At 41.7% G+C, this 23,376-nt stretch overlaps 1 protein-coding gene across 1 annotated transcript in view; it reads left to right on the top strand.

The window, feature by feature from the left end:
* LOC114222340 (beta-galactosidase-1-like protein 2) overlaps positions 1–10,000 on the top strand; it is an 83,376-nt gene extending 73,376 nt beyond the window's left edge. Inside the window, exons 13-21 of the mRNA XM_028120830.2 lie at positions 1,350–1,496; positions 3,541–3,612; positions 4,113–4,200; positions 4,895–4,982; positions 5,353–5,464; positions 6,180–6,296; positions 6,404–6,467; positions 7,906–7,976; positions 9,911–10,000. Of these exons, the coding sequence (XP_027976631.2) occupies positions 1,350–1,496; positions 3,541–3,612; positions 4,113–4,200; positions 4,895–4,982; positions 5,353–5,464; positions 6,180–6,296; positions 6,404–6,467; positions 7,906–7,976; positions 9,911–10,000 (849 nt within the window). The remainder of the gene's footprint in view (positions 1–1,349; positions 1,497–3,540; positions 3,613–4,112; positions 4,201–4,894; positions 4,983–5,352; positions 5,465–6,179; positions 6,297–6,403; positions 6,468–7,905; positions 7,977–9,910) is intronic.
* The last annotated feature ends 13,376 nt before the right edge of the window (positions 10,001–23,376 follow it).

Here is a 23,376-nt window from a genome sequence, read left to right as displayed (position 1 = left end):
ATGCTTTTCTGACACTGTCTCCCCAAGATCCTCCTGAAAACTCACACTTTTTTTTTAAACACATTTAACATGTTTCAACCCCGTTGCAGTCATTCCTTTTGATATTCAAATTGTCCTGTCTCCTTTAAGTTGGCCCCTGTGTCCTCTCATCCTCTTGACATGAGTCCAGTAGCTTTTGATATCTTCTTTGTCCTCCAGCATGTTTCAGGCTGTGTGGCTCCACAGACTTGGAATCATGTATTTCTCCAAGGCAGTCTGAAAGGCCGTGTGTGTGTGTGTGTGTGTGTGTGTGTGTGTGTGTTTTAAAATTTTTACTTATTTATTTGAGAGAGAGGGAGCAAGCATGAGTGGGGGGAGGGGTACAGGGAGAAGCAGGCTCCCTACTGAGCAGGGAGCCTGCTGCAGGGCTCGATCCCAGGACCTTGGGACCATGACCTGAACCAAAGGCAGATGCTTAACCGACTGAACCATCCAGGTGCCCCAGGCCGTGTTTTTATGCTAAGAGATTTGAACATTTCCCTGAAAGTTGCGGGGAGCCATTTTAAAGCATGGCTTGGGAATCAGATGACCAGCTTTGCATTTCAGAAGGATTTCTTTGGTAGCTGTGTGGGGGGTGGAGTGGAGTGGGACCATGCTAGAGCCCTGAAAATGAATAAGAATCTACTGAAGTTGAGCTTAGATAAGGGGGGTGAAGAAGGATTAGTGAAACAGATATTTAGAGTCAGACTCTAAAGGAGGTGATGACTGGTTGGTTGGGGATATTGAGGAAGAGACACTGTCTATGCTTTTTACCTTTTTGACTGGATGGTTGGTGTTGCTCTTTGGAGAGGAAAAAGAGTAGGATGGGGAAGTGTGGTAAATATAGTTTGGGAGATACTACATTGGAATCATTTAGGGATCTTCAGAAGGAGAAGTCTAACGACATGGGAGTTAGCAGACATCGAGTGCTTTAGGTCAGTGTTAGATAGGCAGATTCATGAATAGCCACGGTCAGACCATGGGTTAGGATGATTTCTCTTACTGTATGAAGGAACAAGAAGAAAAGACCATGGACAGACAGAATTTGGCACACCTGGCATGGAGTTCCTAAAATCAGGAGTCTAGTCCAGGCTCTATCATGAATTGATGAGCAAATTAAATCATTCCCTTTCCTTGATTTCAGCTTTTCCATCTGAAAAATAAGAATACATTACTGTCTAGCACATGCAGAGAAATATGAAGTTGGTTTGGAAAACTAAAAAGGACTCTTGGGGCAATTCCTCTGGAGAAGTGGGCTTTGGTTGTGGGTTTCTGAAATTTGTCTCTCCAGCATGAACATTCAGCCTGGTTTGTTCCTCTTTCTGCCACAGCCCATCAGCTCTGTCAAGCCAATCTGCATGGAGAAGCTGTCCGTGAACCAGGGGAATGGTCAGTCCTCTGGATACATACTTTACGAGACTGTGGTCACCACCAGTGGCCTCCTCACCACGAAGGGTCATGTTCAAGATCGAGGTCAGGTAAGGGACGGTGGATGGGTCCCAGTGGCACTTCTCTGCTAGTAAAACCCAGTGGTGTTGCTGAGGTGAATATCTAAATGATGGTCAAATCTTTTTCACCTTCAAAAAATCATCACTGTTTCCTAACCTTTGTCCCTTCAGGGAAATATTTGATATATAAGCCACTGTTGTCGTAGGTCCAGGGTTTATAGTAGTTCGCAGGGAAGGGGGGGTATTCATTGAACCCTTATGGGAGTTGATGGAGTTCTTTAAAGGAGACTTGGGAGGAGCTTCAGAAGTCCCTCTACTTACTGCACAGCAATCCCTACATCACAATGCGCTACTCTCATTCAATTCTCAAAACACCCATCTAAGATATTTATTACAAACAAGAAAACCTCAGAGAAGTTAAATGACTTTCAGAGGACATTTGGCTTGAAAGCAGCAGAGCTGAGGGTAAAGGCTTCATCATCTCACTCCAAGTTAAGAGCTGGCAGAGTTTCCTCAGGTCTTGGTGACATTCTCTTGCTAAGAGCCCTCTCTGTGCTGTCTGTGTCATCTTCTCCCCAAGTGTCAGGCACTCCTGATGGTGACTCCAACCCTCCCCTTCTTTTCCTGAGCTGCAGACCCAGATTCCTTGTTTGCTGAACATTTTTCTTCACTTAGACATATGTTCCACTGGCTTCTTACACTCATCATGTCCAAAACCAAATTCATTACCTTCCAAAATAAACCTCATCCTGTACTCCTCACATCCATTCATGGACTTGCAGCCTCCCCCCCTGAAAATGCTGCTCCCCTCATCTTCTCTTCACACCTTATTCTCAGTGGGCACATGCTGGCTACAGTATTACTCAGTGGGTCTTCTCTCAAAATCCATGCCGCCATGGCCTTAGATGTGCCTTTGTCTCTTGCCTCTATTACTGTTAGAGCCTCATAGCTGATCTTCCTTTTTCCGATAGCTCACCTTTCCTCTCCACCTTGCCAAATCCCTTCCTCACAGGGCCACCAGTTTCCTTCCCAAAGGAAAATTCTCAGCGTGCCACTTCCCCTGTCTACAGTCTTCCATTGATTTTCCCAGTCACCTGTCATCATGTTCGCCAAATAACCTGGACTTGACTGTGGATCAGGACTTGCCACTCCCTTCCCTGTGCTTCCATGGCATTCTGGTCACAGTTCCATGTTAGCTATTGTGGAGTATCCTAATAATTTCTTTGTGTCACTCTCTGAGTTCCTCAATGACCGGGGTTGTGTTTTAAGCTTGGTGACCCCTTGCCCAAGCCATTCAGTAGGTGTTCAACAAATAGTTCTAGAGTATATAAGCCTTGTAATTAGACTCTAAATAGCTTAAAATATGAATTCTGTGTTTTGTATAGTATTAATATTTGTGTTTTTAATATTTGTGGATTTTAATTTTTATAGTTTCCTGGTCAAATTTCATTTGAAAATTATGACCTGACTCAAATAATCTAAGGGGCCAATTATGTATCCTTCTGTGGTCCTGCATGGTTAGAGCAGGTTCTTCTGGGTGACTTCATCTGAGCTTAAAGCAATAGAATAGGTAACAGGAAAGAAAAAGATTTATGTCCAGGTCATTCTTAAAATGAGAATTAGTGGTGGCAGCAGCCTCTGATAAGGGTCAGGGGAAACCTGGAAGACTGCATGGGAGTGAAGCCATGCCAGCCAGGCAGGCAGATGCCTCCTGCACCTGGAGCCCCATCTTCCCTGTGGCCATTACTTCTTTCACAATATCCATTCATTCTCTACCTTCCTTTTTCCCTCATTCCCTGTAGGTCCTTTAAATTTTGTTTTTCCCTCCTTGCCCTATAGTACAGCCAGGCCCAGATTTGGTATCAGGACATCCTTCTCTGGACTTTGCCTCATACATTTCATGACTGTACTGCTTTGAATCTGTTGTATTTTTGTGGATTCATAGTCAGCTTGTAATATTCTAGGAGACAGAGTTAATCATTCCCCTAGAACTTGCCTTTTCTTTGCTTTCCCAAGGACCATTTTATCCCTTTCCTTATCATGACCTAATGGTGCTCTCCTCTTTCTTTGGCAGGTGTTTTTGGATGAGGAGTTTTTAGGGGTCCTGGACCATTCCACTAGTCAGCTGACTATTCCCAGGAAAATGGTATGTAATCCAGTGTTGATGGACTAATACTTCAGCGCCCAGGCTTAATTGTAGGCGTGGCCTTGCCCTGTGATAGCTTATTTTCTCCTCCGCTGTCCTTTGGAATGTTCCTTGCATAAGAGCCCAACACGGATGCAGGAGAGCTGTATGTATTTCTAAAGTATAGGTGTATATGCTTTGGGTGAGCAGAACTTCAACATGTTGGATATTTGATGCTCAAAAAACTCTAGGTTTGTCACCTTCCTCAATAATCTCTTATCAAATGTTCGAGTGACTGTTTTCTGAAAGGCCCAGTATGGGGGTGGGAGTGAGGGTGGATGAGTAGAAAGAGAGGGGCCCAAGGGTTTACTTGACCCAGAGCTGGACATCTGCAGGCTTCTGAAGCCTGCTGTATGTCAGTCACCCTGCTTACAACATCCTCTGAGTTTCAGAGGAGATTTAAGAGGTCTACAGAAAAGTTCCCTGAGTGGCACTGACTCTGGCTCGTCTGTCTTGGACAGGTCTACCAGAATAACCCAACACTGAGGATCCTGGTGGAGAATCAAGGCCGCCTTGCCTATGGGCAGGACATCAATAAGGAGAGAAAAGGTAGGCCTCCTTCCTTCCAAGGGTGAAGAAGTTTGAGACCTCGAGACACCAAATTCTTGTCGCTCTTATCCTAGGGTGAGAACAGTCATGGCCAGGTGTATGATTTGGTGGACAGCAGGATCTTTTGGCCAACGAAATAGCCATGTGTAGAAACTATGATGAAATCTTGCTTTGATGGGAAAGGATGATGGTGCCTTCCCTCAAGTGTATTCTCTAATGACCAAGCCAGAGCACTGCCTTTCCTCTTCCAGGAGGTTTTTGAAGAAAGCTATAGAAAAAGATGATTAGTATCCCTCCCTGGGAACTTTTATTTTTCCTTCTCTGGAACTCAGTGCCTGTGTCCTCACCTCCCCCTGGGCTCCTGGGCACAGAGTCACACACACCTTCCTTCCCCGGCTCCAAATGCTTTGACCTACCTTGAGAGTTAAAGGTAGCCTGAACTGCTATTCTGGCCAGACCTGGCAGGATGTGCTGTGACTTTTGCACTGTTAATGTGGGACATACAGGCACCCTCTAAGAAGTGTACATGTATAACAGAAGGAAGAATTGTTGTAAAATTTTGCAGAAACCTTCCATCTGATATGGACAGGAAAACATCCTCCTTCAGGGGGAGTCCTGGCCACAGCCTGTTTACATCTCTGTGTTCACATCCCTGCTTGCCTTCTTCATGTTCCTTTTATTCCCTCTTTTACAGGTTTAATTGGGGATATCTATCTGAACAATTTTCCTTTAAGAAAATTTAAAATCTATAGCCTGGATATGAAAACTCAGTTTCTACAAAGGTGGGTGCCAGATCATTGACTCAAGGTGACTGATCAAATATGGTTCTGATTTAGAGATGGAAAGAAGCTCAGAGACCATCCAGACTAACCTCCTTAGTTTTCAGATGAGAGGTGAGATCCACAGTGTTGAAGGAAATGACCCCAAGTTTCATAGTTGTCTGGGGCAGAGTGGTGACCCTCCCCTCATTCACCCAACTCCTGGTCTGCTGATTTTTTGTTTGTTTTTTTCTGCATTGTGCCCCCTTCAAGGCATGTGCCTGTGCTATAAGATGAATGTCGGGCTTGGGCAAAAAGGAGACTTACCTCAAAATTCACAACTGACACACAAAGAAGGGCATGACCTTTCTACTGGTGTTTGATTCCCTCTTAGGGACCTTCCTAACATCTGGAAACCAGCTTTATTCAAACATCGGGGCCCTGCCTTCTTCCTTGGTATCCTGAGAATGGGTAATTACCCCAGAGACACCTTCATAAAAATGGAGGTTAGTGATATTTCTCCCTTGCCCATCCCCCCGGCCCCCATCCCAAAAGGATATTTGGGAAAAATCTCCTTGGTACATGGGCCCTGTCCTGTGAAAGGAAATGTAAGCTCCCTGGGACATCAGCCACTCCACAGCTATCTGGAGGCTGTCCCTTCCCTGGTGTTAACAAGGGTGAGGGGTGGAAGCTTAACAAATGCAACAAAGACATAAGTAGTATATTTTAGTGGGGACAGCTGTAGAATCTAGTGCATGAAGAATTTAGTGAGTGTGATCCACTTGTCCCCAGACATAATCCAAGACATTGAGACCCTCAACCCCTTTAAGACACACATCCAGTCTGTGGTGGGGATGTTGAGATTTTAATGTACATGTACGGCCAACCCAAAATTCTACAACTCAAACTATGCTTTGGGCCCAGCGAGTTTTGGTGAATGCCTGATGGTCAATGGAAAGACCCTTCCCTGACTTGGCACAGATGAGTTAGAAATCAGTACCTTCCTTCTTGAGGCCTGGGTGTTGAGCCAGCCCCGGGTCAGGGGCAATAACATAGACCTGTCCAGGTAACCTTCCATTTAAGACCATGTGTGGTAATCCACTCCATCTAGGTGTGACTCTGACTATGATCGGGTGCGTTTATGGGGTGTGTGTGTGTCTTCACCCTAGTTTCATTACATCTAGAACTCAGGTCTTGAATCCTTCATTCCAATCTTTTCAGGGCTGGACAAAAGGTGTAATATTCATCAATGGACGAAACCTGGGACGCTACTGGAACATAGGTCCCCAGGAGACCCTCTACCTTCCAGGACCCTGGCTTCATCCTGGATCAAATGAGGTAAGCTCCGCCCTACACCTCCCTCATCCCAGTCCACTTCCTTTGGCCTTTGCCTTGCAAAGAGTCAGAACTTGAATCTCATGGCCACCCAACCTCCTTCTTTACAGATCATTGTGTTTGAGGAATTTAAACCTGGCCTGGAGATCCACTTCACAAACATATCTCATCTAGGTATGGTATTCTGGAGGGTAAATTTGCAGCCTCTGAGACAATCCTTCTGGGTCTTTCTAGCTGGGCTACTATCTCCCAGGAACCTGAGTACCTCCTCACTGCCTTTGCATGATAGCCAGGTTTTCTCTTAGACCTGGCACAGCTCTACTCACCACCTCCCATTTCCAAGTGACCTGACTAGCTCACTCCTCTAACAGCCTTAACCCAACTCCCTGGGCCTCCCTTCCTTCCAGATGTTTCCACTGTGTTCTCTGGATCCCTCCCTTATTGTAAACCAAGGTCCCAACATTTTGCACTTCTTGCCTTGCTTCATACTGCTCTCTCTTGTGCTGCCATGTTTCATCATCCCAAGGCACTTTTCCTAGTACTGTTTCTCAGGTTGCCAAAGGGAGGGACTGCATGGCCCAGTTGCCACAGGTGAGAAGGTTGCAGAGTCTGCCTGCCCATAGTGGATGACTGGTGTCTGTGTGCCCAGCCTCCCTGATCCTCATGTTGGCAGCAGGATCCAGATGTCCTTTTGGAGAATCACCCTTGTCCCCTTCATTAGAGTCTTTGTGGGACTGATAATCACGCTGCCCTTTCTTCCCACTTGCAACTGTCCTTCTCTGCCAGGGGCGGGCATATGATGTACAGTAGACCAATCAGACTTTCTTTTCCAGGATATTGAATCTTGAGTATTATGACATAACGTAGGAAATTGATTGAGATGAGTCGCTTCAACAGCGGGGCTGTGAGTAACCTCTTTATCCTGACACGTTGCTGGAACTACCCTGGCTTCTCCACTTACCCAGTCCCTGCTTCGAGTCTACCATTCTCTTCCTAATTTGCTAGTACATTCCTCTTTTGGCGTAGGTTAGCTAACCTTTTTCTGATGCTCATAACAAAATGACCTACTTAGTGCATACCCCTTGTCATATTGCTACAATAAAGGCTGTTTGACCACCAAACAAAATGCTGAAAAAATGAGATGCTCAGAATACTTGACCCCACAAATGTAAATTTGAAGCAAAAGCGATCTTTCGAAGAAATCAAATAAAATGTAAACATTAATGCAGTTCATATACACTTTGTGTTTTCAATGTATTAAAAAAATATATTTTCCTTTTACCCTTCAGTGCTCGTTCCATACTATACCACTGGCTTTTCCATAGTCAGGGGAAAGCCCTGCTTCTTTGAAACTCATGACACCAACTGCCTGGTCTGGTGCCTCCTTATCACCTTATTATTCTTTATCCACCTTCTGGCTACCACCTTTAGTACCTGATATGCAGCTCTTCTTGAGTCCATGTTGTACTCCCTGTCCTCTGGGTGCTGCAAACCTTCTGAGCCATAATGAGAACACAGGGAGCCATTTAAGTGTCGGAGATGCATCAACTGCCTGGGCAGGCAGAGGGGAGATCTGTGGAACTTCACTTTCTAAAGCTGCTGCAAATTTCAGCATGGTATAAACTGGCCCTGGGGTTAGCTGACAGGCTTCTGGGAAACTTGGGGGAGTGGGTCACCATGAAGGTGAGTTGGCACTGCATCAGGAGCTGTTGAGACTTGTAAGCCAAGACCAGAAGGAATCACAGCCAGACTTCAGGCCAGTTGTACAAGAGGCTGCATTCCTCCCAGAATCAAGATCCTGAGTCCACTCTTTGCATCTGCAAATGCCGGGGGACCAGCAGCACCCATGTGGACCAGGACTTCCACAGCCCAAGGAGGTCGGAGAGCATGATCTCCCTGCTTGGTCCTTCCTTCACTTTCCACTCCACCACCACATCTCTCAGTCCAAACCTGCCAAGGAGGAAAGAGCAAGCTGGCAGCAGGATTTCTTTCTTCTATCTCTTGGTTCCCCACCCACCATCACCCAGAGCTGGAAAGGATCAGTGGTCCTGTGTCATAGCCTCTGACTTCCATAGAGCATAAGCCTTAGTGTGGGCACCACCTGGAGGGCTTGTTAAAACACAGATTGCTGGGCTCGATTCCCAGAATTTCTAGTTCAGTAGATCTGGGGTAGGGCCCAAGGATTTGCATTTCTACCAAGTTCCCAGGTGATGCTAATATTGCTGGTCTGAGGACCACACTTTGAGCACCTTTGTCCTAGAGCAGGATCTCAACCTGTCTTAACACTTTTACTCTTTTGAGCCAGAAAAGTCTGTGTGGCAGGGGCTGCCTGAGTATTGTAGGATGTTGAACAGCATCCCTGGTCTCTATGCACTAGATGCTGGTAGCACAACCCCCTTAGTTAGGACAACCAAAATGTGTGTAGATACTACCCAGTCTCCTCTGGGGGCAAAATCCCTCCAGGTGAGAAACACCACCATAGAGCATACCAGGTTCTCCTAGTCAGAAGTGATGCTTTCCTTGCCTTACAGTAAAGCACAAGGAGTTGGGAGCCTTGGGGATCAACCTTTTATAAATAAAAGGCAAAGATGACAGAATTTGGGAAATCTTCTTTCAAGACAATAGTCTATGACTCTGTTTTTCTTCTGCATGATCCTCGTTCTGAATAACAGAAACAGCTTATTCTTTCTTTTTTGTGCTACTTTTGAAAGAAATTCTAATATCCTCACAGATAAATGGATTCCTAGGGTAAACTGGGGTTAAAGTCCTATATGGGGTAGACTGAAAAGAAAAATCACATTACATTTTTACAAATATTACTCCCTTTACATCTATAAACAAACAAGCACAATATGGTGTGATGTTATAAAAGGTACAGCTCATTACTAGTGTCTGGTCTTCATGATTCCTTAGGATCCTGGGTAATGTAGACAACACTCAGGCCACTCAAATATTCTTACCTAATCCATGTTATCCTACTGGAAGAAGCTTTAAAGCCGATTTAATGTTATTTTTTCCCCCAGATAACCAGACGTTAGTGCCTTGGGTGAAATACCAGGTTAATTAATAGCCTAAATGCAATTTCTCTATCCAAATGAGTTGCAGTGTGAATATTTGTCCTTCTTTAATTGTTGTGTCTTTAGGGTCAATCAGTGTTAGGCAAAGAGATACTCAAGCAAAATTTAGTGACACTGAATATTTTCACATATATTCTGCCAAAAAAGCTCAAACAGGAGGACTAAATGCCTGTTCTGTTCTTCCAGGGGCAGGTTGAAGAGGTTGAGGACTGACAGAGAAGTCTGTCCTCTCCTGTATCATACAGATGTCTTTGTATAGTAGGCAATATTTCAATCCATAAGCTGCCTACACTTCTAACCTTAGGAACACAAATCTATCTGGGAAGGGAGTGGAGAACCTGAAACTGTTCTGTAATCTGCTAAACACTTAGCTGGTTTCTAGAAGTCCTTTCTCTCTCACCACTCTAAGCAACCTAAATTTATACAGAAAATACAAGCTCTGCTCAGTTTTTGACAAATCCATGGAAGGAGAGAAAGTTAATCAACATGGGGGCCTGGGAGGTCATGTTTGTTACCCTCTGTAAACTTGCTGTCTCTCAGGTGATAACTTGCTCTCCATTGCTGCGCCAGTGTAACACCACCGAGGGCACAGACATCCGCATCCAGGTCCAGCCCCTCCCTGCCTCCTGAAGTCCAGCTGATAACTGACTCCCCATCCCTGGCTTACTAACATTTGGGTGAGCAAATGTCTCACTAGTTTTGACTGACCGGGAGAAATCCTGAGTGGCAGCCTCCAAATTCTGAAGATACTGCAAAACCAATCCAATAGAGAACCTTGTATTCTGGAAACAAGAGCGGTAGATCCATTTGTCACCTAACCATCAGAGAACCATCCTCTGAGGTCACTTTAGTAGCTGTTGCCCCTAGACTAGGTGACAGACCCTCCATGACTGCGCAGCACAGACCAGAAGGGAGGCTCCTCAGGGAGAGAGGACAGGCAGTGGTCCCTGCAGGAGCTGCGGTGCTTCTCTGCTTGATTACACCACTTGCAGTAAGATTCCTTTCAGTAAAAGCAAGACATTTCCTCTTGATATTTTGCTTACTGAAACCCATGAAAAGGAAGAGTGAACCCACATCTTCTGGAAAGAAGAGATTTTGTCAAATAACAGATCCAGGATCCAAATAGAGTTAAGAAAGGGGCCAAATGCTCTTGACCTGTATAAGATAGTGGTTCTTCACTCTTGGTGTATATCAGCTCATTTGGAGAACTAAAAAAAATATAGTGGTCCAGGCTTACCAAAGTAGCATGAAGCCTACACCTCATAGTCTTACCAAGTTCCCCAGGTGATGCTAATAAACACCAAAACTTGAGAACTTTGTTCTAGGGCACTAGGGCACTAGTTCTAAACTTGGCTACACATTGAAATCATCTGGGAAAGTTTATAAAAATAATGTTTAGGTCCCACCTCCAAAGGATTTGATTTGATAGGTATGGAGTATAGTGTAGATATTGAGTTTTCTTTTTCAACTTAATTATTAATTCACTAAAAATAAATTCAATAAACTCATTTTTTATTAAAAAAATTTTTAGGGGCGCCTGGGTGGCTAAGTCGTTAATCGGCTGCCTTCGGCTCAGGTCATGATCCCAGGGTCCTGGGATCGAGCCCCGCATCGGGCTCCCCACTCCACGGGAAGCCTGCTTCTCCCCCTCCCACTCCCCCTGCTTGTGTTCCCTCTCTCACTGTCTCTCTCTCTCTCTGTCAAATAAATAAATAAAAAATCTTTAAAAAACTTTTTTTAAAGTATACTTTAAAAATTCAGTGAGAAATATATCATTGTTTTACACTTTGGCAAATGTCTTTAGGCTTAATAGATGATATCTGGATTCTCATATCTGCTTCTAGATTCAATCCATTGTGTTATGTTGTTTTGGTTGAAGCATATGAAGAAAATACAGCTTAACACAGTTCTGTAACTGGAAAAAGATAAGTATTTTAATAGTCTTCACAGGAAATTATTTTGGATATTCTTCTTTGGTATTACACCAAAATTTTACAAGAAGTAGTTTCTTAAAGATTAGTAGAAATGTGGAATCTAAAATCATATAAATAAACTTCTTGAACTCAGTTACGTTAAAATCCATTGGTCTGACTTGGCATGGATCTTTCACTCAAGCATGATCTGGTAATGTCATGCATTGGTTCACAGAATTATTCCAATCTTCAAAATATTGACATATTTCATTATCCAATAGAAAAAATTCAGTAATTATTTTTAAATTTAAATTCAATTATCCAACACATAGTACATCATTAGTTTCAGATGTAGTGTTCAGTAATTCATCAGTTGCATATAACATCCAGTGCTCATCACATCACGTTCCCTCCTTAATGCCCATCACCCAATTACCCCATCCCCCCACCCACCGCCCCTCCAGCAACCCTCAGTTTGTTTCCTATAGTTAAGAGTCTCTCATGGTTTGTCTACCTCTCTGATTTCTTCCCATTCAGTTTTCCCTCCCTTCCCCTATGATCCTTCTACACTGTTTCTTATATTCCATATTCATATGTGGTCCCTGCAGGAGCTGGGGTGCCTCTCTGCTTGATTTCACCACTTGCAGTAAGAGTCCTTTCAGTAAAAGCAAGACATTTCCTCTTGATATTTTGCTTACTGAAACCCATGAAAAGGAAGCGTGAACCCACATCTTCTGAAAAGAAGAGATTTTGTCAAATAACAGATCCAAGTGATAATTGAAAAAAATCCACAGTCATTAATATCACCACCAATATCATAGGAAAAGTCTTTCAAGATTTTAGGAGCTGTCAAGCTACTGGTGGTGGATACAAGTTTTCCGAAATACTAATTTTTAATGGAAAGCTCAAGGTTTTTTTTTTCATTAGCAACAAGTACTGCCAGTTGTTATCCTTCAGGCGACAGGCTCACTTCATTTTTCTCTTTCTCTTTTTAAATAACAGTTTTATGGAACAAACATAAAACATATCATAAAATCAATCTTTTTAAAGTGTAAAATTTAGTGGCTTTTAGTATATTCAGAGTTGTTCAGCCATCACTACCATCTAACTCTAGAATGTTTTCATAGCCCCCCTACCCATTAGCACCAACTCCCCATTTCCTCCCCCTCCCAGCCCCTAGCAACCACTATTCTACTATCTCCAAGGATTTTGCCTATTCTGAACATTTCATATAAATAGTATCCTACAATATGCAGTCTTTATGACTGGCTTCTTTCACTTACCATAATGTTTTCAAGGTTCATCCATGTCATAGCATGTGCCAGAATTTCATTCATGGGATAGCTGGGTGGTGCCGTGGGTTAAGCATCTGACTCTTGATTTGAGCTCAGGTCATGATCTCAGAGTCCTGGGATTGAGCCCTGCATTAGGCTCTGTGCTCGGCATGGAGTCTGCTTCAGATTCTCTCTCCCTCTGCTCCTCCCCCTGCACTCACTCTTGAGCATGCTCTCTCTCAAATAAATGAATAAATCTTTTTTTAAAAAAGAATTTCATTCATTATTTTGGTTGAAGAATATTCCATTGTATGGATAGACCACATTTTGTTTATCCTTTCATCAGTTGGTGGACATTTAAGTTGTTTCCACTCTTGGGCTATTATGAATAGTGCTGCTCTGAACATTCATGTGCTAGTTTTTGTGTGGACGTGTATTTTCATTTCTCCTGGGTATTCTCCCAGGAGTGGCATTGTTGGGTCATACAGTAGCTCTATGTTTAACATCTTGAGGAACTGCCAAACTCTTTTCCAAGGTAGCTGTGCCATTTTACAATCCCACCAGGAATATATGAGGGTCCCAATATCTTAATGTCCTCACTAACATCATCAGCTGTCATTTTGGTTTTAGTCATCCTTGTGATTGTGAAGTGGTAATTCAATGTGGTTTTGATTTGCCCTTCTCTAATGATGATATGATGATAATGAATGATAGTGTGGAGCATTTTTCGTGGGTACTGGCCATTTGTTTACGTGCTTTGGAGGAATGTCTATTCAAATCTTTTGACATGCCCTTAATCATTTTTAAAATTTGGCTTATTTTTAATTGCTGAGTTATGAGTTTGTATATTTTAGATATAAGTCCCTTATCAGATATATGATTTACAAATATTTCCTCTCACTCTGGGGGTTTCTTTTCATTTTCTTTTTCTTTCTTCTTCTTTTTTAAAAGATTTATTTATTTATTTTGGAGAGAGAGAGTGTGCGTACATGTGCACCTGGGTGGGGGGAGATGGGAGGAAGAAGGAAAGAATTCCAAGCAGACTCAGTGCATAGCGTGAGCTCAACACAGGGCTTGATCTCATGACCCATAAGATCATAACCTGAGCTGAAACCAAGAGTCAGATGTTCAACTGACTGAGCCACCCAGGTGGCCCTTCATTATCTTGATAGTATCATCTGAAGCACCATACATTTTAATTTTAATGAAGCCCAGCATATCTATATTTTTTTCTTTTGTTGTTCATGCTTGATGTCATTTATATCTAAGAAACTATTGCCTAGCTCAAGGTTATAAAGAATTTAATTCTATGTTTTCTAAGAGCTTTGTAGTTTGAACTCTTAAATTTAGGTCTATGATACATTTTGAGTTAATTTTGGGGGTCCAACTTTATTCTTTTGCACAGGGGTCTCCATGTGTCTCCTCACTATTTGTTGAAATGACTGTTTTTCCCCATCAAACTGTCTTGGAAGCTTTGCCAAAAATTAATTGACCATAAATGTATGAGTTTATTTCTGGACTGTTAGTTCTGTTCCATTCACTTTTATGTTTATCTTTAGGCCAGTACTACACTGTCCTGATCACTGTAAATTTGTATTAAGTTTTAAAATGAGGAAACGTGAGTCTCCAAATCTTGTTATTTTTTCCAAAGTTGTTTTGGATATTCTGGTGGACACAGAGATTTTTAAATGATTTCCGGATGATTCCATTTTGCAGCTAGGTTTGAGAATCATTGTTTCTAGCAGACACAAATTATCTAGATATCCTTGCCACCTTCCTAAAACTCATCACTTGTAAGTTTGTCAGTTGTCTTTTAAATCTTTTATCTACAAATTCTGATAGTTTCTGTCTACTTTTTAACATCTTAATCTTATTTTCCTTTTTTTTTTTTTGTATTACTGGATTGGATATAATGACAGCAAAATTGTTTTCTATTCAAGTCTTTCCCTTTTCTTCCTTGCTAACAGACCATGATTTTGTTGGAAGGCAATATACCCCTGGACATCAGATTTAACTGTCATCAGGTTAACAATCAATATTATCTACAAATCTTCTACCAAGTATATTGTGGAAAAATAGCCACATTAAATTCTGGAGAAACACAGGAGCTCCACTATTATTACCATCTTTCACCATTATGTTGGCAGTCCTAGCCAACAAGACAACAACAACAAAAATAATATGTAGAAAAAAGGGTTGAAATATAAAAGGCAGAAATTGTAATTGGTCGTCTTTATACAAAGCTCAGGAGAGTCCATTAACAATCTATTAGAAATTAATAAGTTACTAGATTCAAGGCTGAAATATAAGAACTACTCAAGAGCCTACACACCAGCAAGCAGCAATTATAACATGTCATAGGAAAAAGATATTGCTCATGATAGCAACAAAAACTATAAACTTTCTGGAAATAAGCCAACATAATGTGCAATACCATTATGGAGAAAAATATAAACTTCCTTTGAAATACATAAAAGAAGACCTTAATAAATAGAAAGACATACCATGTCTATGGATCGGAAAACTTAATATTATTAAAGTTTAATTAATGTACACTTTAATGTAATTCCAACCAAAATCCCAAGAATTCATAGCATTTATCAGAGTAATTCTAAAATTCATGTGGTCCAATAAGAAAGCAAGTTTCATTCTGACACTTATTAAAATATATAGCAATAATTTCAAACATTTATACAGTGTTCATTAAATGCTAGGTACTGTTCTAAGAGCTTTATATTTACTATATTCACTAATAGGATCAGTCCTTATAAGTGGACCTATATTGTAAGCATATTAATTACTAAGAGAACTCATGTCAAGAAGCCCTGAATGAGGCCCAGAGCACGAGAAGGCTGGCAGAAAATGCAGGGCACCTGGCAGGTTAACAATCTGCACCTAAAAAACAGCTCTTGACTCAGTGCAGCCCTGAGACACCAAGGGATCACCACATTAAACTGCTATTGTAAAATGCTACATTTGAAACCTTTCTCCTAAAATAAATATGTGAGAAACAGGGTCCCATTATTTTCTTAACTCCAGATTTTCAAAAAGGTAGTAATAAGCTGGAGCAGTAGGGGGAAAAAAACAAATCCCAGGCAAATGCTCTCCTCTGCCAACTCCCCACTCTGTCCTTAAAGCCTGCTGCCTGCCTTTCTGTCACTGGTCCACTGTCTCCTTCTGCACCAGGTCAGCTAACTTGGTCATTACATCTTTGCATATTTTTGGGGTTGGGCTAGGAGACTTGCTAGTGTAGATCTTATCAGGAAACAGGAGTCAGGAACTGCAGTATTTTTCTGTTTTAATAATTTTTAAAAATAAGATGCACAAAAAGAAGAATTTTTTATTTCAAAGCTTAATGCATATGCAAAAGACATTGCAATTAATGATTCTATATAAAAGCGTGAAAAACAAAATATTAGGAGAGAGAAGAGCTCGGGGTTGTTGCAATTCTAAAATAAGTAATTAAATGTATTTAGCTCTTTGTAAACATGTAATCAAGGTTTCCTATTGCTGCCCAACACATAACATGAGAGACTCCCAGGAGAGGGAAGGAACAGAACACCTCACAGACATGCTGATGGTGGCAAAATTTATGCTAGAGTTTTAACTTTTACTATGCTAGGGAGAAATTTTGTTTACAAAGAATCCTAGAGAGACAGCAAATACTGAAAAACTCAAAACCCCACAAACACAGAGGGCTGTCATTTGACATGTGCTTCAGTTTGGATTGAAATTTCTGGTGTTCCAGTACTTTAAAAAGATTTGTAGGGCATCAGGGAACCCCTGACATAATTTAAAAGGCAGAAAGTGAAGGAAAAGAGAACCTTCTTTTAGTGGTTCAGATTTTGGGTGAGAATTGTTTATTTTATTTTATTTTTTATTATGTTAGTCACCATACAATACATCATTAGTTTTTGATGTGATGAACCACGATTCATTAGTTTTTTTTGTTTTTTATTGTTATGTTAATCACCATATATTACATCATTTGTTTTTGATGTAGTGTTCCATGATTCATTCTTTGTTCATAACACCCAGTGCTCCATGCAGAATGTGCCCTCTTTAATACCCATCACCAGGCTAACCCATCCCCTTACCCTCCTCCCCTCTAGAACCCTCAGTTTGTTTTTCAGAGTCCATCATCTCTCATGGTTCGTCTCCCCCTCTGACTTACTCCCCTTCATTCTTCCTCTCCTGCTATCTTCTTCTTTGTCTTTTTTCTTAAAATATGTTGCATTATTTGTTTCAGAAGTACAGATCTGTGGTTCAACAGTCTTGCACAATTCACAGCGCTCACTGTAGCACATACCCTCCCCAATGTCTATCACCCAGCCACCCCATCCCTCCCACCCCCAACCACTCCAGTAACACTCAGTTTGTTCCTGAGATTAAGAATTCCTCATATCAGTGAGGTCATATGATACGTCTTTCTCTGATTGACTTATTTCACTCAGCATAACACCCTCCAGTTCCATCCACGTCATTGCAAATGGCAAGATCTCATTCCTTTTGATGGCTGCATATATTCCATTTTGTATATATACCACATCTTCTTTATCCATTCATCTTGGCTCTTTCCACAGTTTGGCTATTGTGGACATTGCTGCTATAAACATTGGGGTGCACGTACCCTTTCGGGTCCCTACATTTGTATCTTTGGGGTAAATACCCAATAGTGCAATTGCTGGATCGAATGGTAGCTCTATTTTCAACTGTTTGAGGAACCTCCATACTGTTTTCCAGAGTGGTTGCACCAACTTGCATTCCCACAAACAGTGTAGGAGGGTTCCCCTTTCTCCACATCCCCACCAACATCTGTCGTTCCCTGACTTGTTAATTTTAGCCATTCTGACTGGTGTGAGGTGGTATCTCATTGAGGTTTTGATTTGGATTTCCCTGATGCCGAGCGATGTTGAGCACTTTTTCATGTGCCTGTTGGCCACTTGGATGTCTTCTTTGGCAAAATGTCTGTTCGTGTCTTCTGCCCATTTCTTGATTGGATTATTTGTTCTTTGGGTGTTGAGTTTGATAAGTTCTTCATAGATTTTGGATACTAGCCCTTTATCTGATATGTCATTTGCAAATATTTTCTCCCATTCTGTCGGTTGTCTTTTGGTTTTGTGGACTGTTTCTTTTGCTGTGCAAAAGCTTTTTATCTTGATGAAATCCCAATAGTTCATTTTTGCCCTGGCTTCCCGTGCCTTTGGCGATGTTTCTAGGAAGAAGTTGCTGCGGCTGAGGTCGAAGAGGTTGCTACTTGTGTTCTCCTTTAGGATTTTGATGGACTCCTGTCTCACGTTTAGGTCTTTCAACCATTTGGAGTCTATTTTTGTGTGTGGTGTAAGGAAATGGTCCAGTTTCATTCTTCTGCATGTGGCTGTCCAATTTTCCCAACACCATTTGTTGAAGAGACTGTCTTTTTTCCACTGGACATTCCTTCCTGCTTTGTCAAAGATAAATTGACCATAGAGTTGAGGGTCCATTTCTGAGCTCTCGATTCTGTTCCATTGATCTATGTGTCTGTTTTTGTGCCAGTACCATACTGTCTTGATGATGACAGCTTTGTAATAGAGCTGGAAGTCCGGAATTGTGATGCCGCCAACTTTGCTTTTCTTTTTCAATATTCCTCTGGCTATTAGGGGTCTCTTCTGGTTCCATACAAATTTTAGGATTATTTGTTCCATTTCTTTGAAAAAAGTGGATGGTATTTTGATGGGGATTGCATTGAATGTGTAGATTGCTCTAGGTAGCATTGACATCTTCACAATGTTGTTTCTCCCAATCCATGAGCATGGAACATTTTTCCATTTCTTTGTGTCATCTTCAATTTCTTTCCTGAGTATTTTATAGTTTTCTGAGTCAGATCCTTTGCCACTTTGGTTAAATTTATTCCTAGGTATCTTATGGTTTTGGGTGCAATTGTGAATGGGATCGAATCCTTGATTTATCTCTCTTCTGTCTTGTTGTTGGTGTACAGGAATGCCACTGATTTCTGTGCACTGATTTTATAGCCTGCTACTTGACTGAATTCCTGTATGAGTTCTAGCAGTTTTGGGGTGGAGTCTTTTGGGTTTTCCACATAAGGTATCATATCATCTGCAAAGAGTGAGAGTTTGACTTCCTCTTTGCCGATTTGGATGCCTTTCATTTCTTTTTGTTGTCTGATTGCTGTGGCTAGGACTTCTAATACTATGTTGAATAGCAGTGGTGAGAGTGGACATCCCTGCCGCGTTCCTGACCTTAGGGGAAAAGCTCTCAGCCTTTCCCCATTGAGAATGATATTCGCTGTAGGTTTTTTGTAGCTGGCTTTTATGATATTGAGGTATGTACCCTCTATCCCTATACTCTGAAGAGTTTTGATCAAGAAAGGATGCTGTACTTTGTCAAATGCTTTTTCTGCATCTATTGAGAGGATCATATGATTCTTGTTCTTTCTTTTGTTAATGTATTGTATCACGTTGATTGATTTGCGGATGTTGAACCAGCCTTGCAGCCCAGGGATAAATCCCACTTGGTCGTGGTGAATAATCCTTTTAATGTACTGTTGGATCCTATTGGCTAGTATTTTGGTGAGAATTTTTGCATCCATGTTCATCAAGGATATTGGTCTGTAATTCTCCTTTTTGATGGGGTCTTTGTCTGGTTTGGGGATCAAGGTAATGCTGGCCTCATAAAATGAATTTGGAAGTTTTCCTTCCATTTCTATTTTTTGGAACAGTTTCAGGAGAATAGGTATTAATTCTTCTTTAAATGTCTGATAGAATTCCCCTGGGAAGCCATCTGGCCCTGGGCTTTTGTTTCTTGGGGGATTTATGATGACTGCTTCAATTTCCTTAGTGGTTATAGGTCTGTTCAGGTTTTCTATTTCTTCCTGGTTCAGTTTCGGTAGTTGATACATCTATAGGAATGCACCCATTTCTTCCAGGTTATGGAATTTGCTGGCATAGGGTTGCTCATAATATGTTCTTATAATTGTTTGTATTTCTTTGGTGTTGGTTGTGATCTCTCCTCTTTCATTCATGATTTTGTTGATTTGGGTCATTTCTCTTTTCTTTTGGATCAGTCTGGCCAGGGGTTTATCAATCTTGTTAATTCTTTCAAAGAACCAGCTCCTAGTTTCGTTGATCTGTTCTACTGTTCTTTTGGTTTCTAGTTCATTGATTTCTGCTCTGATCTTTATTATTTCTCTTCTCCTGCTGGGTTTAGGCTTTATTTGCTCTTCTTTCTCCAGCTCCTTTAGGTGTAGGGTGAGGTTGTGTATTTGAGACCTTTCTTGTTTCTTGAGAAAGGCTTGTATTGCTATATACTTTCCTCTCAGGACTGCCTTTGCTGTATCCCAAAGATTTTGGACAGTTGTATTTTCATTTTCATTGGTTTCCATGAAATTTTTTAATTCTTCTTTAATTTCCTGGTTAACCCATTCATTCTTTAGTAGGATGCTCTTTAGCCTCCACGTTTTTGAGTTCTTTCCGATTTTCTCTTGTGATTGAGTTCTAGTTTCAAAGCATTGTGGTCTGAAAATATGCAAGGAATGATCCCAATCTTTTGGTACCGGTTGAGACCTGATTTGTGACCTAGGATGTCATCAATTCTGGAGAATGTTCCATGGGCACTAGAGAAGAATGTATATTCCGTTGCTTTGGGATGGAATGTTCTGAGTATGTCTGTGAAGTCCATTTGGTCCAGTGTGTCATTTAAAGTCTTTATTTCCTTGTTGATCTTTGCTTAGATGATCTGTCCATTTCAGTCAGGGGGGTGTTAAAGTCCCCCCCTATTATTGTATTGTTGTCAATGTGTTTCTTTGCTTTTGTTATTAATTGCCTTATATAATTGGCTGCTCCCATGTTCGGGGCATAGATATTTACAATTGTTAGATCTTCTTGTTGGATAGACCCTTTAAGTAGGATATAGTGTCCTTCCTCATCTCTTATTACAGTCTTTGTTTTAAAATCTAGTTTGTCTGATATAAGGATTGCCACCCCAGCTTTCTTTTGGTGTCCATTAGCATGGTAAATGGTTTTCCACCCCCTCACTTTCAATCTAGGGGTGTCTTTGGGTCTAAAATGAGTCTCTTGCAGACAGCATATTGATGGGTCTTGTTTTTTAATCCAATCTGATAGCTTGTGTCTTTTGATTGGGGCATTTAGCCCATTTACATTCAGGGTAACTATTGAACGGTAAGAATTTAGTGCCATTGTATTGCCTGTAAGGTGACTGTTATTGTATGTTGTCTGTGTTCCTTTCTGATCTTTGCTGCTTTTAGGCTCTCTTTGCTTAGAGGACCCCTTTCAATATTTCTTGGAGGGCTGGTTTCGTGTTTGCAAATTCCTTTAGTTTTTGTTTGTTCTGGAAGCTTTTTATCTCTCCTTCTATTTTCAATGACAGCCTAGCTGGATATAGTATTCTTGGCTGCATATTTTTCTCGTTTAGTGCTCTGGAGATATCTTGCCAGTCCTTTCTGGCCTGCCATGGTCTCTGTGGATAGGTCTGTTGCCAATCTAATATTTTTACCATTGTAGGTTACGTATCTCTTCTCCTGAGCTGCTTTCAGGATTTTCTCTTTGTCTCTGAGACTCATAAGTTTTACTATTAGATGTCGGGGTGTTGACCTATTATTATTGATTTTGAGAGGGGTTCTCTGTGCTTCCTGTATTTTGATGACTGTTTCCTTCCTCACATTAGGGAAGTTCTCTGCTATTATTTGCTCCAATATACCTTCTGCCCCTCTCTCTCTTTCTTCTTATTCTGGGATCCCAATTATTCTAATGTTGTTTCGTCTTATTGTATCACTTATCTCTCGAATTCTGCCCTCGTGATCCTGTAGTTGTTTCTCCCTCTTTTTCTCAGCCTCTTTATTTTCCATCATTTGGTCTTCTATATCACTGATTCTCTCTTCTGCCTCATTTATCCTAGCAGTTAGTGCCCCCATTTTTGATTGCACCTCATCAATAGCCTTTTTGATTTCGACTTGGTTAGATTTTAGTTGTTTTATTTCTCCAGAAAGCGTTTCTCTAATAACTTCCATGCTTTTTTCAAGCCCAGCTGATATCTTTAAAGTATGATTCTGAACTCTAGGTCCGACATCGTACTAATGTCCGTATTGAGTAAGTCCCTGGCTGACGATACTACCTCTTGTTCTTTTTGTGAGGTGATCTTTTTCGTCTTGTCATTTTGTCCAGAGGAGAATAGATGAATGAAAGGACAAAATGGTAACAGGTTTACAACATCCTCAGCAAATATACTGTATACAAATCAGAAAAGACCTGAAACCAGGGCAAAAGAAAGGGAAAGAAAGAAAAAAGAAAGAGAAAAAAATAAAAAAAGAAAAAAAAGAAAAAAAGAAAAACAGAACAATACAAAAAAAGCAGAATATGATCAAATATGATCAGGCTAGTGCATAGATCAGTGCCACACACTACATTTTGGGCGTATTTTGGTCTGTTAGAAATAAGTGCCTCCTAAAATTTTAAAGGAAGAAAGACATATATGTACAAAATAAGAGTTGATACAATGAAGTGTAAAAAGATGACTGTAAAGATGGAAATTATAAAAGATTTTATAAAAGGACTTGATAAGATAAGAAGTTGTTTGAAAAAAGAAAGAAGATTAAAAAAAAAAAAGAAAAAAGGGAGAGAATGTGATCAGGCAGGAGACTAGAACAGAGCCATACACTAGTGATTTAGGGTATATTTTGATATGTTAGAAGAAATTGTATCTCAAAATTTTAAAGAGAGAACAACTTATATATATATATGCCAAAAATAAGGGTAACTACTATGAAGGGATAAAATATGACTCTAAAAATGAAAAATAAAAAATGTTTTTTTTTAAAAGAGATTGATAAGATGTTGGTTGAAAAAGGGAAAAAGAAAAAAAAAAACAGTTAACAAAAATTAACTTTGATGAACTAATGAATCATGGTAAAAAGAAGCCATGAATTCTATGTGCCTTATTCCCCTAGCGCTGGAGTTCTCCCGTTCTCCTTGATTGGTAAACTTGGTCTTGGCTTGCTGGCTGTTTGGGGTGATCTTCTGGGGGAGGGGCCTGTTGCTGTGGTTTCCAAATGTCTTTGCCGGAGGCTGAATTGCCCTGCCCTTGTCGGTCCGGGCTAAGCAAGCTGCTCGGGTTTGATCTCAGGAGCTTTTGTTTCCTGCAAGGTCTCAGTACAGCCTTGGAGGACCAGGGCAAAAATGGTGGCCTCCCAATCTCCACCTGGAGGAGCCGAGAACTCGGGGCCCTGCTCCTCAGTGCGCCCACAGAGAAAAGTAGTCACTCCCTTGTCCCAGGTCTCCGGCCGCTCTCCGTGCTCACCTGGCCTGTGACCGAGCGTTGCTATCTGTGGCACCCAACCCCGTGTGGAGTCTCCAAACCCAGCAGATCCCTGCGGTGCGTTCCCGCGCCGCTCCTCCCCGGGAAGGAAGGGGAGTCTCCCCGGATCTGCCACCTGTTGGGTCCCTGCTGGAGGAGCAGTGGCCCAACTGGTCCGCGGATCACAGTTTATGGCAACCCCAAGCTGAGAGCCCGCGCCTCGGCTCCGTCTCTGCAGCCGGCTTCCCCGCTCCGATACCTGGGAGCTCTGGCGCACTCAGGCTCCCCTGGTCTTTCTGTGACCCCAAGGGTCCTGAGCCCACACTGTCCCGGGAGGCTTCCACCCCCTGCTTAGCCACTGCAGCGACGTCCCTCAGCGGAGCCGACTTCTAACAGTTCCGATTTTGTGCTCTGCGACTCTATCACTTGCCAGAAGCGGCCGGCGGAGGCCCCTCCCCCGCCGTCTATCCTCCTGAATATCGCCTCGGATTCACTTCTCCGCACGTCCTAC

This window comes from Eumetopias jubatus, unplaced genomic scaffold (genome assembly GCF_037043125.1).
Source record: "Eumetopias jubatus isolate StellerSeaLion01/CBP00866 unplaced genomic scaffold, mEumJub1_p1.0 scaffold_13, whole genome shotgun sequence".
Classification (NCBI taxonomy): domain Eukaryota; kingdom Metazoa; phylum Chordata; class Mammalia; order Carnivora; family Otariidae; genus Eumetopias; species Eumetopias jubatus.
The sequence above is the reverse complement of the archived record's forward strand: the minus strand, read 5'-3'. Positions and strand labels throughout refer to the sequence as shown.